This window comes from Nomascus leucogenys, chromosome 24 (assembly GCF_006542625.1).
Source record: "Nomascus leucogenys isolate Asia chromosome 24, Asia_NLE_v1, whole genome shotgun sequence".
Lineage (NCBI taxonomy): Eukaryota > Metazoa > Chordata > Mammalia > Primates > Hylobatidae > Nomascus > Nomascus leucogenys.
In genome coordinates, this window is record NC_044404.1 from 26238902 (window position 1) to 26254716 (window position 15815).

General features: G+C 53.2%; 1 protein-coding gene across 4 annotated transcripts; it reads right to left on the minus strand.

Moving 5' to 3' along the window:
• Positions 1–810: 810 nt before the first annotated feature.
• On the minus strand, positions 811–14466 carry ZNF683 (zinc finger protein 683). Of its 4 annotated transcripts, none has more exons than XM_012498366.1 (7): positions 14224–14466; positions 8395–8519; positions 7534–7738; positions 4635–5329; positions 2800–2928; positions 1288–1347; positions 811–1194 (listed from the first exon to the last, which is right to left on the minus strand). In XM_012498366.1, the coding sequence occupies exons 1-7, from the start codon at positions 14234–14236 to the stop codon at positions 874–876; spliced, it is 1548 nt and encodes a 515-aa protein (XP_012353820.1). In that variant the 5' UTR covers positions 14237–14466; the 3' UTR covers positions 811–873. The 4 variants fall into 4 exon arrangements, with proteins under 4 accessions (XP_012353820.1, XP_012353821.1, XP_012353822.1 ...); XM_012498367.1 differs by lacking the exon at positions 14224–14466 and adding an exon at positions 12600–12715; XM_012498368.1 differs by lacking the exons at positions 1288–1347; positions 14224–14466 and adding an exon at positions 12600–12715.
• Between the last annotated feature and the right edge of the window lie 1349 nt (positions 14467–15815).

A 15815-nucleotide genomic window follows, 5' to 3' on the forward strand; every position in this document is an offset into this window, starting at 1 on the left:
TCTGTCCGCAAATCGCTCTTATTTAATAACAACTATCATCGATTGTGATCCTAACCTGGGCCTCCTGCCTCCCAGGCAATACCCTTTTCCGCCTGGCGCGGCCTCTCTGACTCGAGTGGGGATGGGGAGCACCTTGTACATTTCAGAGGATCCTCCGGGCCTACGGGGAGAAGGGCCATCAGGCCTCAGCTCCCCAGGGTCTCTGCCAGTTCTTCTCTGCCTGTAGCCCTTATCTGGCTGCAGCCTCCACGCCTTCCCTGAGGCTGGCACCCTGTTAGCCCAGAGTGTTGTGGTAACTAGACGCGGTTGACAGAGGACATCATGCTTCTGGGTCGTGAGTGGACCCTGATATCTTGAGTCTCCTTCCTCGATAGCCCCACAATGAGGGGCACCCTCCCCCTCCACCTCGCGACGACCAGGCAGGGAGTACCGGCTGAGGCGCAAGCGGCCAATAGGAACGGCGAGACCCAGGCGGTGGGAGCAACAGGACCTTCTGCACAGGTGTTGGAAACAGCACAATGTGCCCAGGCTGGACAGCACGGTCGGCACCCTGCAGCGCGCTGGAGGGCTGGACTGTCCGTCGGTGAGTAGACAAGGAGAGCCTGGTCCCAGACGGGGAGTGGAACTCAAGCCCAGCTGAAGCAGATGGCTGCAGGCAGGCACCGCACACACAGGCAGCACAGGCTCTTCCTAGCTGAGTCCCCTGACCTGCTCCCAGGTGAAATGTGAGGTCTGGCAAATACACAGTGGCTTTCCCCCATTACCACCGCCCCCCACCTAAACTGTTGAAGCTCAGGAAGCCTCAATGCATGAGAGAAGAAACATTTTTAATTGTCCTGGCCCCGCCCCATCACCGGGGAGTCCCGGCACTGCTCAGGCGCACTGCTCTTTCCCCTGGGATGTGGAGGACACTTTGACCTCATCTATGTCACAGCCCATGTGTTTCTCAGATGCCACCGCCATAAGATCTAGTGCCCCCTGGTGCCATTGGGCAAGGCAGGCCCGAGAGGCCAGGGGCAGCTGGGTGTGCACCAGGCCACAGGGCTGTGGGGCGTGTAGCCGGTGGTGCAGCTTCAGGTGGATGTGCTGGGTGAAGTGACTCCGGCAGAGGCTGCACTGGAAGGGCCGGGCCCCCGAGTGCAGGCGCAGGTGGGTCTTGAGGTTACTGGAGCTGCTGAAGCGCTTGTGGCACACCTGAAGGGAACGAGCACTGGCATCAGCTTTGTCCTCTGGGCTGGCTCAGGCGTTCTACTCCCTCTCCTCATCTTGGAAATACCCATGACCCACCTTTCTTTCCCTCCAGGCCTGGAAGCTTTCCCAGTGGTTTCTCCCTGGGACCCACAGTATCTAGCATATTAGAACCAGGCCAACTTGGGTTAGTGTCCTTTTACTCCATGTGTGACCCTGTAAAAGTAACTTCTCCTCTCTTAGCCTTCCTCTCCTCGTTGGTAACATTGGTTATTAATACCTAGCTTCATAGATATGGTGGACTGAATGAGATAATCACATAGAACTCTTAAGTGTGAAGCTGCAGCTTCAGTGGATTGTAATTAACATTTACAGGGGGCAGGCCAGGCACGGTGGCTCACGCTTGTAATCCCAGCACTTTGCGAGGCCGAGGTGGGCGGATCACGAGGTCAGGAGATCGAGACCACGGTGAAACCCCGTCTCTACTAAAAATACAAAAAAATTAGCCGGGCGTGGTGGCGGGCGCCTGTAGTCCCAGCTACTCGGAGAGGCTGAGGCAGGAGAATGGCGTGAATCCGGGAGGCGGAGCTTGCAGTGAGCCGAGATTGCGCCACTGCACTCCAGCCTGGGCGACAGAGCGAGACTCTGTCTCAAAAAAAAAAAAAAAATTTACAGGAGGCTGCCACATGCCTGCAGTTGGTTTCATCTAGTCTTCCCTAGAACCCTAGGGAAGCATGACTAAGTACTAGTACAAGTCCTATATTACAGTAAGAAAGCACAGTCTCAGAGGAGTGAAGCCACTAGCCAAAGGTCACACAGCAAGTTGGAGGCAGAGCTAGGATTTGAACACAGGTGGCCCGACTTTGCAGCCCGGACTCATAATCATGGCACTGCTTTCATTTCTTTTTTTTTTTTGAGACAGAGTCTCGCTCTGTTGCCCAGGCTGGAGTGCAGTGGCGCAATCTCGGCTCACTGCAAGCTTCGCCTCCCGGGTTCACGCCATTCTCCTGCCTCAGCCTCTCCGAGTAGCTGTGACTACAGGCGCCTGCCACCACGCCCAGCTAATTTTTTTTTTTGTATTTTTAGTAGAAACGGGGTTTCACCGTGGTCTCGATCTCCTGACCTCATGATCCACCCGCCTCGGCCTCGCAAAGTGCTGGGATTACAAGCGTGAGCCACCGCACCTGGCCACTGCTTTCATTTCTGCCCCTGTAAAATGGGAAAGAACCCCTGCCCTTCTGATTTCCCGAGGGATGTGGCCAGGCTCACAAAAGGATGGAGCTGACATCAAGCTAATAGTTTTCCTACTTGGATACTCTGGGTACACTATAGCATTAACCCCTCCAACAACTCAGGGAGGTACATAGTGGGTATACATCCACTCTCCATGACCTCTAACTTCATTGTTCTCTCCCTCCTGCAGGCCTTTGGAGTGACCTTCAGTATTACCTATTCCAGGCTGAGAGGGGTCATTTTCAATTTTCACTCCCCCTTCCCATCTCCACTTGCTCAGGAGGACTGGGGAATGGAGGCTGCAGGTGCCATCCCTCCAAGGGCCTAAAACTCCTCGCCAGCCTATAGGAGTACAGAGGAGGGGGAGGAGGGTCTCACCGAGCACTTGTGGGGCCGCTCCCCAGTGTGCACCAGGTGGTGCTTCTGCAGGTGGGCAAGTTGGGTGAAGCTCTTCTGGCACAAGGCACACTGGAATGGACGCTCTCCACTGTGCACACGCAGGTGGACCTGAGTCAGATGCGGGAGAAATGCTGCCAACTGCCCAGCACCCCCAGCAGGGCCTGAGGTCCTCTACAAATCTCTGCCCACTTCCCGCTCCCCCCAACCCCGTCATCTCCCTCAGGGCCCATCATCCCCAGGATACTCTACTTTTTCTGCTGCCCTGTAGGGGAGATGGCAGTGGCCAGAAGGCCAGGGGTAAGAGGTACCCCAGGTATATTGTGGAGCACTGCTATTCAAAATGTGGTTCACAGACCAGCAGCGCTGATAACACACTTTGGGAGCATGTTAGAAATGCAGGTTGTCAAGTCCAGCCCCAGACCTGCTGAATCAAAAACTCTGGGAACGCTGGGCACACGCTCATGGCTGTAATCCCAGCATTTTGGGAGGCCGAGGAGGGAGGATCAATGGAGCCCAGGAGTTCAATACCAGCCTGAGAAACACATTGGGACCCCGTATGCACAAAAAATTTGAAAATTAACGAGGTGTGGTGGCGTGCGCCTGTGGTCCAAGCTACTGGGGAGGATGAAGTGGGAGAATCCCTTAAGCCCAGGAGTTTGAGACCAGCGTGGGCGACAGAATGAGACTCCATATGGAAAAAAAAAAAAAGATAACTCTGGGGCTAGGAGCAACTCTGGAGGCTGAGGTGGGAGGATCGCAAAAACTCTAGGAATCTGCATGTTTACTAGCTCTCCAGGTGGTCTGAGGCTCATGAAAGTTTAAGAACTCCTGCCCTGCAGGATCCAGTAGGGCTTCTCCACATAACCACAATGTGCCCTCAACTTCAGAACTAGCCAGCGAGCGCACAGCTTCCGGCCTTTGCTAACGCACTGAGATGCGCCCCCTGGGCGCCCCCTGGTGGGCCATGCGGATGGTGAGGCCAATCGCATCGGCGGTCGCGCAGATTTGTGGGATCCCACTTGAAAAAGGTTGGTCATCGGACTGTGGTCTAGACTCACCAAAATCTACCCATTCCCTCATCTGACTGCCCCCCCCCCCAAAAAAAAAGAAAAAAAAAAAAGAAGCTTAACTGGGAGTCCAGAAAGGATGGTTGTCCAGGAAAGGGCTTTCTTTGCCCAGAGCAAATATAGAGACTAAACCTAACACTACCGTTAAATCAGGGTAATCTTAGGCAAACGCTGCCCATTAAAAGCCTCAGTCTCAGGCCGGGCGCGGTGGCTCACGCTTGTAATCCCAGCACTTTGGGAGGCCGAGGCGGGTGGATCACGAGGTTAGGAGATCGAGACCACGGTGAAACCCCGTCTCTACTAAAAATACAAAAAATTAGCTGGGCGTGGTGGCGGGCGCCTGTAGTCCCAGCTACTCGGAGAGGCTGAGGCAGGAGAATGGCGTGAACCCGGGAGGCAGAGCTTGCAGTGGGCCGAGATTGCGCCACTGCACTCCAGCCTGGGTGACAGAGCGAGACTCCGTCTCAAAAAAAATAAAAAATAAAAAATAAAAAAATAAAAGCTTCAGTCTCCCCCATTTTAACCTGAATGAGACGATCTCATAGGCAGTCCTCTAGGGTGGTGAGGACTTTGGTGGCTGTCATATCCTCTATCTCCACCCAAATGAACCATCCAAGGTCACTTGGCCCTAGAGGTTGCCCAGGAGTGCCTTCTAGCTTTGAGGTCCTTGCTTCTAGAAGCTGACTGGGGTACATGGGGGGCCCTGAAGGATGTTGAGGGGAGCAGCAGAGCCCAGAAGGCAGGTACCTTGAGATTGGAGAGCTGCCCAAAGCTCTTGCCACATACGTTGCAGTCGTACAGGATTTTGCCATTCTTCTTTTTCAGCGGGTAAGGCAAAGCTGCAGTGCCTGTCTGGGAACTCAGCGGGACCCGCTTTGCTGGAGATGCCATGCCACCACGCTCCAGGCCTGGGGAGTCAGTTGAGGCAGCTCCAGCACCTGGATTTTGGGCCTGGGAAGGCAGGGCTTGGCCAGAGGCTTGGAAGGCCCCTGGGTAGGGAAGCAGGGTCTCCCACCAAGCGCTGGGGTGCCCCGGCTCGTTGACCATCATCAGCAGGCTAGGCATAGCCATGGTGGGGTAGGAGGTGTCTTGGGGCAGCATGAGGAGGTGGGGACATTGGTCAGAAGGTAGGGCCCCATAGGTGAACAGGTGGGGTGGAGGCAGGAGAAGTGGGTATCCAGGGTAGAAGGTGTGGAGGAGACATGGGAGTTCCTTGGAGATAGAGTTGGCAGGGGGACAGCGGCAGAAAGCCAAGGGGCTGGGGCTTTTTCTGTTCCGCAGCGGTGGTGGGGAAGAGCTGTCATGAGGAGAGAAGGCTGGGCAGGGGACCCCCTCGCCAGCTCTTTCTGGCTGTTTTCCCAGCTTGTCCTTGTTCCGTGGGTACTTGACTGTGAGTTTCTTGTCATCAGTGGAGCTGGCGTGCAGCCCTGGTGGCTCGTGCTCTAAGCAGGAAAAGGAAGGCGGTCAGATCCCCACAGTCTGGGGTGAAGTTCTGTACTCCATCAAACCTGCCCCGCTCGGGGCTGAGAAAGACCTCCAGCCTGTGAGCCTGCTAGCATTTCTGTAGCGCTGAACAATTTCAGGGGGAGAAAGCAGTTCAAGGTCCCTATTAGACACCCAGGTTGAGAAGCCAAGTGGGCAGATGGATAAATTGGGTTGGAGTTTAAAGGAGAGGTCTGAACTGGAGACATAAATCCAGGTGCCATGGGCACGCATAAGATCACATAAGGGTGAGGCTAGATCTGCTGTATCCAAAATGGCAGCCACTGGACATGTGACTAAATTTACATTAATTACAATGATTCCAATAAAAAATGAAGTTCTCAGTTGCACCAGTCACATGTACAGTGCTCAGCAGGTATGGTATTGGACAGCACAGGTATAGAATGTTCCCATTATTGCAGGGAGTTCTACCAAACGGTGATATTCTAGATAAAGAGTACTAAAATAAAAAACCTGTTAAAAAGTAAACCGTCAGCCAGGTGCAGTGGCTCATGCCTGTACTCCCAGCACTTTGGGAGGCCGAGGTGGGAAGATCACCTGAGGTTGGGAGCTCGAGACCAGCCTGACCAACATGGAGAAACCCCGTCTCTACTAAAAATACAAAATTATCTGGGCATGGTAGCACATGCCTGTAATCCCAGCTACTTGGGAGGCTGAGGCAGGAGAATCGCTTGAACCCGGGAGGCAGAGGTTGTGGTGAGCCACAGCCTGGGCAACAAAAGTGAAATTCTATTTCAAAAAAAAAAAAAAAAAGAAAGAAAAAAAATTAGTTGGGTGTTTGTGGCATGTGTCTGTAGTAGTCCCAACTACTCAGGAGGCTGAGGAGAGAGGATTGCTTGAGCCCAGGAGTTGGAGGCTGCAGTGAGGCATCATTGCATCCTTGCACTCCAGCCTATCTCAAAAAAAAAAAAAAAAAAAGCAAGTTGTCTTCTGGTTGGATCCTTATTTATCTACTCAACCAATCTCACTGAACTGTTTCACTCTGTGCTCTGTGCTGGGGTCCTAGAAATAAAGGACACAGCAAGAGAGTACTTGCCTTCCAGGAGGTCATCGTCACATAAGGAAATGGTGTGTTACAACAAGCCTAGAACCCAGGCAGAGATGAGATCCCACTTTTGTGGATGAAGAAACCAGACCTCGGTGTTGTGTCCAAGTCCATAGAAATAGAAAGGGCAGAACCGAGACTCCAACCCCAATTCCCTGACTCTCAGCCCAGTGCTTTTTTTTTTTGAGACGGAGTCTCTCTCTGTCGCCCAGGCTGGAGTGCAGTGGCGCAATCTCGGCTCACTGCAAGCTCCGCCTCCCAGGTTCACGCCATTCTGCTGCCTCAGCCTCCCAAGTAGATGGGACTACAGGCGCCCGCCACCACGCCCAGCTAATTTTTTCTATTTTTAGTAGAGACAGGGTTTCACCGGGTTAGCCAGGATGGTCTCGATCTCCTGACCTCGTGATCCACCCACCTCAGCCTCCCAAAGTGCTGGGATTACAGGCATGAGCCACCGTGCCCGGCCCCCAGTGCTTTTATAAGATCCCTCTAGGGCTGGGCGCTGTGGCTCACATCTATAATTCCAGCACTTTGGGTTGCCGAGGCAGGTGGATCACCTGAGGTCAGGAGTTCGAGACCAGCCTGGCCAACATGGCAAAACCTGTCTTTACTAAAAATACAAAAATTAGCCGGGGGTGGTGGCGCACACCTATAATCCCAGCTACTCTGAGAGGCTGAGGCAGGAGAATCGCTTGAACCTGGGAGGCAGAGGTTGCAGTGACTGGAGATCATGCCATTGCACTCCAGCCTGGGCGACAGAACGAGACTCTCTCTCAAAAACAAACAAACAAATAACACCTCTCTAAGTAGACAAAGCACCATCCCCAACCCCCATGACCTTGGCTATACCTACACCAGCTCCCACACACATGCCTGAGAAGCTAGTGCCCAGCTTCTCTGGCTCAGGTATCACCACTCAAAAGCCCCCTGCACCCTCAGGCCAGAACTCCAAGGCCAAAATGTGGAAGTAAAGTATGCCTAAGCTCTGTCTTCATCAGTGACAGAGCATCCTCCCCACCACCCATCCCCAAACCTAGCAGTGCCCCCCACCCTCCAGCCTCTGCCACGCGCAGGTGCAGCCCGGTGCCCTGGGCTTACTCATGCTCAAGGCGTCCTCTTGGAGGCCCTGCAGGGCTGTGCCCAGGGGTGCCAGCTGTGGGGTGCACAGGTTCAGGTCCAGGTCCTGTAGGCAGGCCAGCAGTGCAGACCTGCCCGGTGCCAAGGGCAAGGGACACAGCCAGCTGGCACAGGATGGGCCATGAGCATCCACCGTGTCTGGAAGTGGTCTGCAGGCTGAGAAGACCTGGAGGGCAGGGGCAAGGGGCTTGGGGGCTGGTGACTGGGACTCCCTGGGTCCCTTAGATGGCCCCCACCCCTATTTTGTTTTCCAAAAGGGAGAATAAGCTAAAACAGCCACCACACTCCATATCTGTCACTCAAATGACATCTCTTCCCTCATCCAAAGATCTCTTTCCCCCAGGATTTTCCCACCCACCGCAAGATTGCCCTTCTCCTGTCCCCAGGACCCTCTCTAGCCCTGTTCTCTCTCCCTCTACCCATGTACCTCTGACCACCCTGGTCCCCAGTGTATCTCACATCATCACTGTAATTTGAATGGCACCAAACGGAGCACAAAGAAAATCCCCATCAAAGACTATAAACTCCACAAGACGGCCCTGAGCCCCCGCTCACTAAGGCCCAAGGCCATGGTCATAGCAGCCAAGCCTGCTGCATGAGGCTTCTGCTTCTTCTTCCCCACAGGAGAGTCTGGGCCCCTGAGGCATGGGGAGAGGGTGTCTGGCTCCTCAAAGGAACATCCCTATGATGTGCCTGGGCTAGGGGGTGTGCAGGAAGGGGAAGGAGGTCTAGGTCCCTTCAGACATTCCCCTTTTTCCTCGTAATGTAACCTCGTACTATAAGCAGACTACCCACAAAGGTAAGGCTGGGATTCTACCTTACCTGGTCACCTCGGAAGAGCTGGAAGCCCAGGCTGGGGGACAGGGAGCCCCCTGTACCTCCCAGGGCCATGGGCCTATGGTAACAACCCAATTGTGCAGCTGGTTCTTCCTTCATATCTCCATTACCTGCTGGGAAACAGGTGAGTTAGAGGTAAGCTGTGAAGGTCCTCCAAATAGGAGTCTGAGTTCTGGGACTGGCTCTCCCGTTAACATGCTGCGTGACCACAAGCTATTCACGTCCCTTCCTGGACTCAGTTTCCCTATCTGCAAAATGGGAAGGTTGGTCTAGTTGATGTGTAAGGATTCTCTCAGTGTTGACATTTAGAAGCCAGTGATGCTCTCCTGGTAGGTGTGGGAAGATTAAATAGAGATTGGCCAGGTGCCGTGGCTCGAGCCTGTAATCCCAGTACTTTGGGTGGCTGAGATGGGAGGATCTTTTGAGGCCAGGAGTTCTAGACCAGCCTGGTCAACATAGTGAGACCCCCATCTCTACAAAATAAAAAATATGGTGGGCGGGGTGGCTCAGGCCTGTAATCCCAGCACTTTGGGAGTCCGAGGCGGTTGGATCACCTGATGTGGGGAGTACAAGACCAACCTGAGCAACATGGTGAAACCCTGTCTCTACTAAAAATACAAAAATTAGCCGGGCATGGTGTTGCACACCTATAATCCCAGCTACTCAGGAGGCCAAGGCACGAGAATCACTTGAACCTGGGAGGCAGAGCCTGCAGTGAGCCAAGATCGTGCCACTGCATTCCAGCCTGGGCGACAGAATGAGACTCCTAAAAAAAAAAGGAAGGCCCAGGCAGGTGGATCACCTGAGTTCAGGAGTTCGAGACCAGCCTGGCTAACATGGTGAAACCCCGTCTCTACTAAAAATACAAAAATTAGGCCAGGCGTGGTGGCTCATGCCTGTAATCCCAGCACTCTGGGAGGCTGAGGCGGGCGGATCACCTGAGGTCGGGAGTTCAAGACCAGCCTGACCAATATGGTGAAACCTCATCTCTATTAAAACTACAAAAATTAGCCGGGTGTGGTGGTGCACGCCTGTAATCCCAGCTACTCAGGAGGCTGAGGCAGGAGAATCGCTTGAACCCAGGAGGCAGAGGTTGCAGTGAGCCAAGATTGCACCACTGCATTCCAGCCTGGGCGACAGAGCAAGACTTTGTCTCAAAAAAAAAAAAAAAAAAAAAAAAAATTAGCCGGGCGTGGTGGCTCACGCCTGTAGTCCCAGCTACTAGGGAGGCTGAGGCACGAGAATCACTTGAACCCAAGAGGCAGAGGTTGCAGTGAGCCGAGATCACGTAACTGCACTCCAGTCTGGGCAACAGAGTGAGACTCGGTTCAAAAATAAATAAATAAATTAGCTGGGTGTAGTAGCCTGTGCCTGTGGTCCCAGCTACTTGAGAGGCCGAGGTGGGAAGATTGCTTGAGCCTGGAAGGTTGTGGCTGCAGTGAACTGAGATCACACCACTACACTCTAGCCTGGGAGAGGACAGAGCAAGACCCTGTCTCAATCAATCAATCAATCAATCAATCAATGGAGATTTGCCAATTGAAAGTGAAGAGCAGAGCTCTCTTGAGAGGAAAGGAGGCCCTCATGGAGGTTACTTCCAAATAAGTGCAGAGATCTGAGGGAACATTCCAGATTCTTCGGGGCTACAGAGAAGCCACCCCCTTCTGTGCTGAGAGGGGTCCCTGACTCTACCAACCAGAGGCCTCCCACCAAGGGGAACCCTGCATCCTAGCTCACCTAGACAGCTCTTCTGAACAGCTGAGGACACCTCAGTGTCCTGTCACCCAGGCTGCCCAGCTCAGTGCTCTCACCAGGAATAAAGCCTAAATGAGTGGACCAAGCCCCCGGATGCCCCTGACTGGCCTGACAGAGAGATGCGAGTGCCCAGCTGTCTGCTCACCCAGCACCAGGCTTCTCTGCCATCTTCCACCTGAGGCCACACAGCACAGGGATCACTTCAGCCTAGCGAATGCCCCAAGACCCCTTCCCCATCCCCTCAGGGACCACCCTTTGAATCCCAAATGCCCCTCAAACCCTAAAACCCTCACTCCAGTGTCTCAGCCCTCCAAAACCCCTTCTCCTTTCCCTCTTTCCTCACTCCTCCCAATGCTGCTTCAGGTCTCAAAGCAAATACCGTGGCCCCCCGAAGGGCCGCTGGCTGTGGAGCTCTCCACCCCGTGCTGCAGCAGTGCTCCTGGCTGGGAAGGAAGGAGGTGGGCAGCCAGACCACAGCTGCCTGTGGCTGAGGCCCCAGTAGGAGTGAGAGATGGCAGGAAGGTGTTACATTTGAAGTTGCCACAGATAGGAAGTGGGGGCAGGCAGGCCTGGGGGCCCTGCAAGGTCTGACAAGGGGGCACTATCCACTCAGCTTTGCCTACCTGTGGCAACTCTGGAGGACAACCTGCTGGTGTGGATTGCAGTGAACTGGGGCTACTGGAATTTCAAGATGTGTGTGTGAGGCGGGCGGGCTGTTATTTCTGTTCTCAAAGTACCCAGATGGCTGGACAGGAGGACAGAGGAGGGCTCAAAGGCTGGACAGGGGGGCCTTCTGTGGAGGGGAGCCAAGCTGAGATGAAGACAGGTATTGATGATGACAGGGAGACAGTGATGGTGACAGGTAGGGACAGGAACAGGCAGAGACAAGAACAGGCAACATAGAAGGATATGGAATGAGACAGAGAACAGAGCAGGCAGCTGATCTCACAGAGATACAGCAAACACGCTTTCCTTCTCCAAGTCCCATCTCAGGTCTCCTGACCCTGGAAAGTTCTATCCTCTAATCTAGAGGCCCCAAGAGGCAAAAGATAATTCAAGGACATGGCCAGGTGAAGTGGCTCACATCTGTAATCCCAGCACTTCAGGAGACCGAGGCAGACCCATCTCTTGAGCCCAGGAGTTTGAGATCGGCCTGGGTAACAAAGCAAGACCTCATCTCTACAAAAAATACAAAACTTAGCTGGGCATGGTGACTTGCACCTCTGGTCCCAGCTACTCAGGAGGCTGAGGCAGGAGGATCACTTGAGCCCAGGAATATAAGGCTGCAGTGAACTAGGATATCGCCACTGCGCACTCTAGCCTGGGTGACAGTGAAAGACCCTGTCTCTTTAAAAAAAAAAAAAAAAAATAGACATGGCAAAATGGGTGTAAGGCATGACTAGGCCAGGTGTGGTGGCTCACATCTGTAATCCCAGCACTTTGGGAGGCTGAGGTGGGCCAACTGCTTGAGCCCAGGAGTTCAAGACCAGCCTGGCTAACATGGTGAAACACCATCTCTACAAAAAATACAAAAATTAGCCAGGCATGGTGGCGCATGCCTGTTGTCCCAGCTACTCAGGAGGCTGAGGTGGGAGGATCACTTGAGCCAGGGAAGTCGAGACTGCAGTGAGCTGAGATCATGCCACCGCACTCCGGCCTGGGTGACAGAGCGAGACCCTGTCTCAAAAAAACATAAATAAATAAGGAAAAGACATGTCTAGATACAAAAAGGGAGGGCTCATAGGCCAGAAGGTGGCTTTTTAGCCTGAGCAATGTCATTATTCTTGTGAGTGTGAGAAGAGGCATCATCCCTGCGGCCTCACACAAATTCTGGTGTGCGTGAGTCTGGCCCGGGGTGCAAAAGCCCCAACCAGCCATCCATCTCCACCCCAGCCACGCCACCCTGGTGTCCCAGAACATACAGGGACATCTCAGGCTGTGCACCATGGGCTGGGGCATGTTCCTGGGGCATGTTCCTGGGGTTTCTCTGCCAGCTCAGCCCCTAGGGCTGTGACTCATCCCCCACATAACTGATCCTAGCATGTTGTGAGCATTTCAAGGACAGGGACCTCTGTCTACTCATTTTGGTTTTCCATGTAGACGTTTGTCAGGTTTGTTTGGATGTGCAGCCTCTGAAACTTTTCCCCTACATGAGTCTTGAGGGAGGCAAAAGCTACCTCCCATTATAAAAGCCAAAATGGCCAAATACTTAGTTCCCACCTCCCTCCCCAGCACTTCATGCAGGCACACATGGACTAGGTGGATCAGATGTCCCCACCCAGAAGGGGTGACCCACACACCTTTGGCTTCCATCTGCCAGCTCTGCCCCCTCCTGGCATCACACTCTGCTCCCAACTCTCAGAACACTTTGCACAACCTCTCTGTTAGAAAAAAATAAAAACTACTTCCCCGCTATCCACACTTCCCAAACCCACTCTGGTGATCACGGGCTTTCCTTGGCTTGGGTCTCTGGTCTGGGTCAAGGCATCTGCTCAGGTTCCTCAGAAGACCGTGGTCCTCCCTTTGTGCTACCTCCCCAGGGCATGTGGGACAAAGTGACATCACATTTAGGCCTGTGACATCACAGTTAGGCCTGTGACATCACAGGGCGTGGAGGCTGACAAGACAGATGATCTGGGAGATGAGAGCAAGGAAGGCTTGGGAGGCAGAGGCTGCTCCACGTGGGAAGCTGAGGGAGTCTGTCCTCAGCCCACCTCCTGGGCCACTTTCTAGCCAAGCCGAGTCTTGTGAGCATGAGAAGAAGCATAACCCCTGCGGCCTCACACAAATTCTGGTGTGCGTGAGTCTGGTCCAGGGTGCAGAAGCCCCAACCAGCCATTAATCTCCACCCCAGCCCAGTAGACTAGCATGTCAGAAGCTAGTGCTGCTGGCTGAGCACGGTGGCTCACGCCTGTAATCCCAGGATTTTGGGAGGCCGAGGCAGGCAGATCACTTGAGGTCAGGAGTTCAAGACCAGCCTGGCCAACATGGTGGAACCCCATCTCTACAAAAATACAAAAATTAGCCAAGTGTGGTGGCACGTGCCTGTATTTCCAGCTACTTGGGGGACTGAGGCAGGAGAATTGCTTGAACCAGGGAGGCAGAGGTTGCAGTGAGCCGAGATGGCTCTGCTACACTCCAGGCTGGGCAACAGAGTGAGACTCCATCTCAAAATAAAATAAGATACAATAAAAAAAGCCACTGGTCCTGAGGTGGCAGGTCTGTGGAAACTCTTCTCTGCAACAAAGGCTATGGTACCACATCCGGCTTCCAGGGCAGTGGAGGAAAGAAGGGGGTTCAGGGGAGGCTGCAGAGTCTGTGCAGGGCTGGTCCTGGGGTGTGATATTTGGCCATGGTCCTGTCTACTTCCAGTCTCCCTTGATCTATCTTGCTCTCCAAGCCTCGCTCTCCGGCCTCCTCAGACCTCCTGTGAGCTTTTCTAACATATTTTAAACAAATTCCTTCTGCTTAACTCCTCCTGAAATGGTTTTTGTAGCTTACAACTGATAATTCTGCATTATACATGCCCAGAATAGAAGATAAAGTAACAGGGTTCCAGCTGGAATTGTCCAAGGAGCAGAGTAAATAGCCACCTTTACAAACAGCTTTCTTGCCGTGTCTGGCACTGTGCTAGGGGCTTCATAAACTTTATCTCATTTAGTCTTCGCAATAAGCCTGTGTGGTGGATTTTATTATTAGCAACTCATCCAGAGTCACCCAAGTAGCCAAGAGCTCTTTAGTGGTAAACCTCAGACTCTGCCATCTCTTGGCCATGTCAGCTTCCCCCACTACAACAGCCACCCCCTCATTTCTTTCTTTCTCGCTCTGTCTCCCCACATGCTGTACCCAGTCCTTCCCCCACCTCCTCAGTGGCCCCCTCAGTATCCTTCAGCTTAATGGAGGGGCTTAGTTCACCAAAACTCTACTCCCCAAAAGCAAGAGCCCTCTCACACCCCCAGGCCACAAGCCCACCTCCCCTGCTGTCTTGCTGGGAATCACAGGGAAGTGAGGGGGGCACCGAGTGAAGTTTCCTCCCCTCCAGGGCCCTTCCCCACACACCTTTGGCTTCCATCTGCCAGCTCTGCCCCCTCCTGGCATCACACTCTGCTCCCAGCTCTCAGAACACTTTGCACAACCTCTCTGTTAGAAAAAAATAAAAAAGGAAAGGGCCTTGGAGATTTCCAGGTCTCCAATCCTGAAAGCTCCCTGGCTTGGCTAGGAAGTGTCCCAGGAGGTGGGCTGAAGACAGACTCCCGCAGCTTCCAACGTGGAGCAGCCTCTGCCTGCCAAGCCTTCCTTGCTCTCATCTCCCAGATCATCTGTCCTGTCAGCCTCCACGCCCTGTGATGTCGCAGGCCTAACTGTGATGTCACAGGCCTAAATATGATGTCACTTTGTCCCACATGCCCTGGGGAGGTAGCACAAAGGGAGGACCACGGTCTTCTCACTGAGGAACCTGAGCAGATGCCTTGACCCAGACCAGAGACCCAAGCCAAGGAAAGCCCGTGATCACCAGAGTGGGTTTGGGAAGTGCGGACAGAGGGGAAGTAGGGAGCTGACTCCAGGTGCAAGGGGTACGTTCGGGAGGCCTCTGGAGAGGAGGTACCTCCACAGTAAGGGACAAGAGCTGGAGGGGCTGGGTCCTCGGGCTCCTGGTGCTCACTGCACACTTTCTTCTTCCTTTCGTTAGTTGCAAAATAATACATACTAGTGGTAAACATTTCAAACAACAGAAAATGTAAAAACAAAAAATGGAAGCTCCTCCTCCTTCGCAACTTCCCAGTGGCCAATGTGGACTGTTTAGCGTTTACCCTTCCAGACATTCTTCTATGAACCAACAAACAGGTAAATTGATTTTTTTAATTGCTTTTTTTTTTTTCCTAAGGAATGAAGCGACTTATTGAAAATGAAAGTACACTCTGCAGTGTGGGAGCAGGCCTGAGCATAGGGGCTCAAAGACCCCATTACAGAGTTTTTGAGAGTTTAAATACCTTCTACTTGTGCTACGCCCTGTGTAAATGAAGAGAATGAAGTAAAGTTACAAAGTCATTTACTCAGGGAGAAGATAGTTCCTGTCAGAGCTGGAGTGTGAATTGGCCTTATGTTTCCTGCCTCCAGACCCTATTTTCCTGCCTCATCTCCCCACTAAGAGATGTGATTGTGGTCCCCATAAATCTTCATGGGAGGCAGAGGGACACAAATCTTCATGGGAGGCAGAGGGACCGATGGTCTTTTTCCTGCAACTGCTTCATGCTGGCCTGGGGCGTAGTCCCTACCTATTGGGGATCATGGAACTCTCACCCTGTTCTGTCTAGTGGAGGCAGGGTAGCTTCTTGATGGCCAGGGGTGGTGTCTTCACCTGGATTGGCTGGAGCCTTTGTTGCACGATCATCTGAAGCTTGATGGTCTCCTTTTGCTGGTATGCCAGGTTTCTGGGCTGTCTCTCCCTGATCGGCCCCAGGGATCCTGCTTGACTCTTCCTCCAGGATGGCTCGCCAAAATATGTCACTGGTGGGGGGTGTCCAGGTTCTTGGCATCTTGAACAAAGAATTGGACAAAAAGCAGAAACAAAGCAAGGAAGAAATGAAGGGATTTATTGAAAATAAAGTACACTCCACAGTGTTGGAGTGGGCCTGAGCATAGGGGCTCAA

Excerpts from the sequence above, each read along its gene's own strand:
- ZNF683 (XM_012498366.1), bottom strand. Across the intron at positions 2,929-4,634 it reads GGCAGCTCTCCAATCTCAAG|GTCCACCTGCGTGTGCACAG; the intron begins GTACCTGCCTTC and ends CATCTGACTCAG. Across the intron at positions 1,195-1,287 it reads AGGCCTGGAGGGAAAGAAAG|GTGTGCCACAAGCGCTTCAG; the intron begins GTGGGTCATGGG and ends CGTTCCCTTCAG.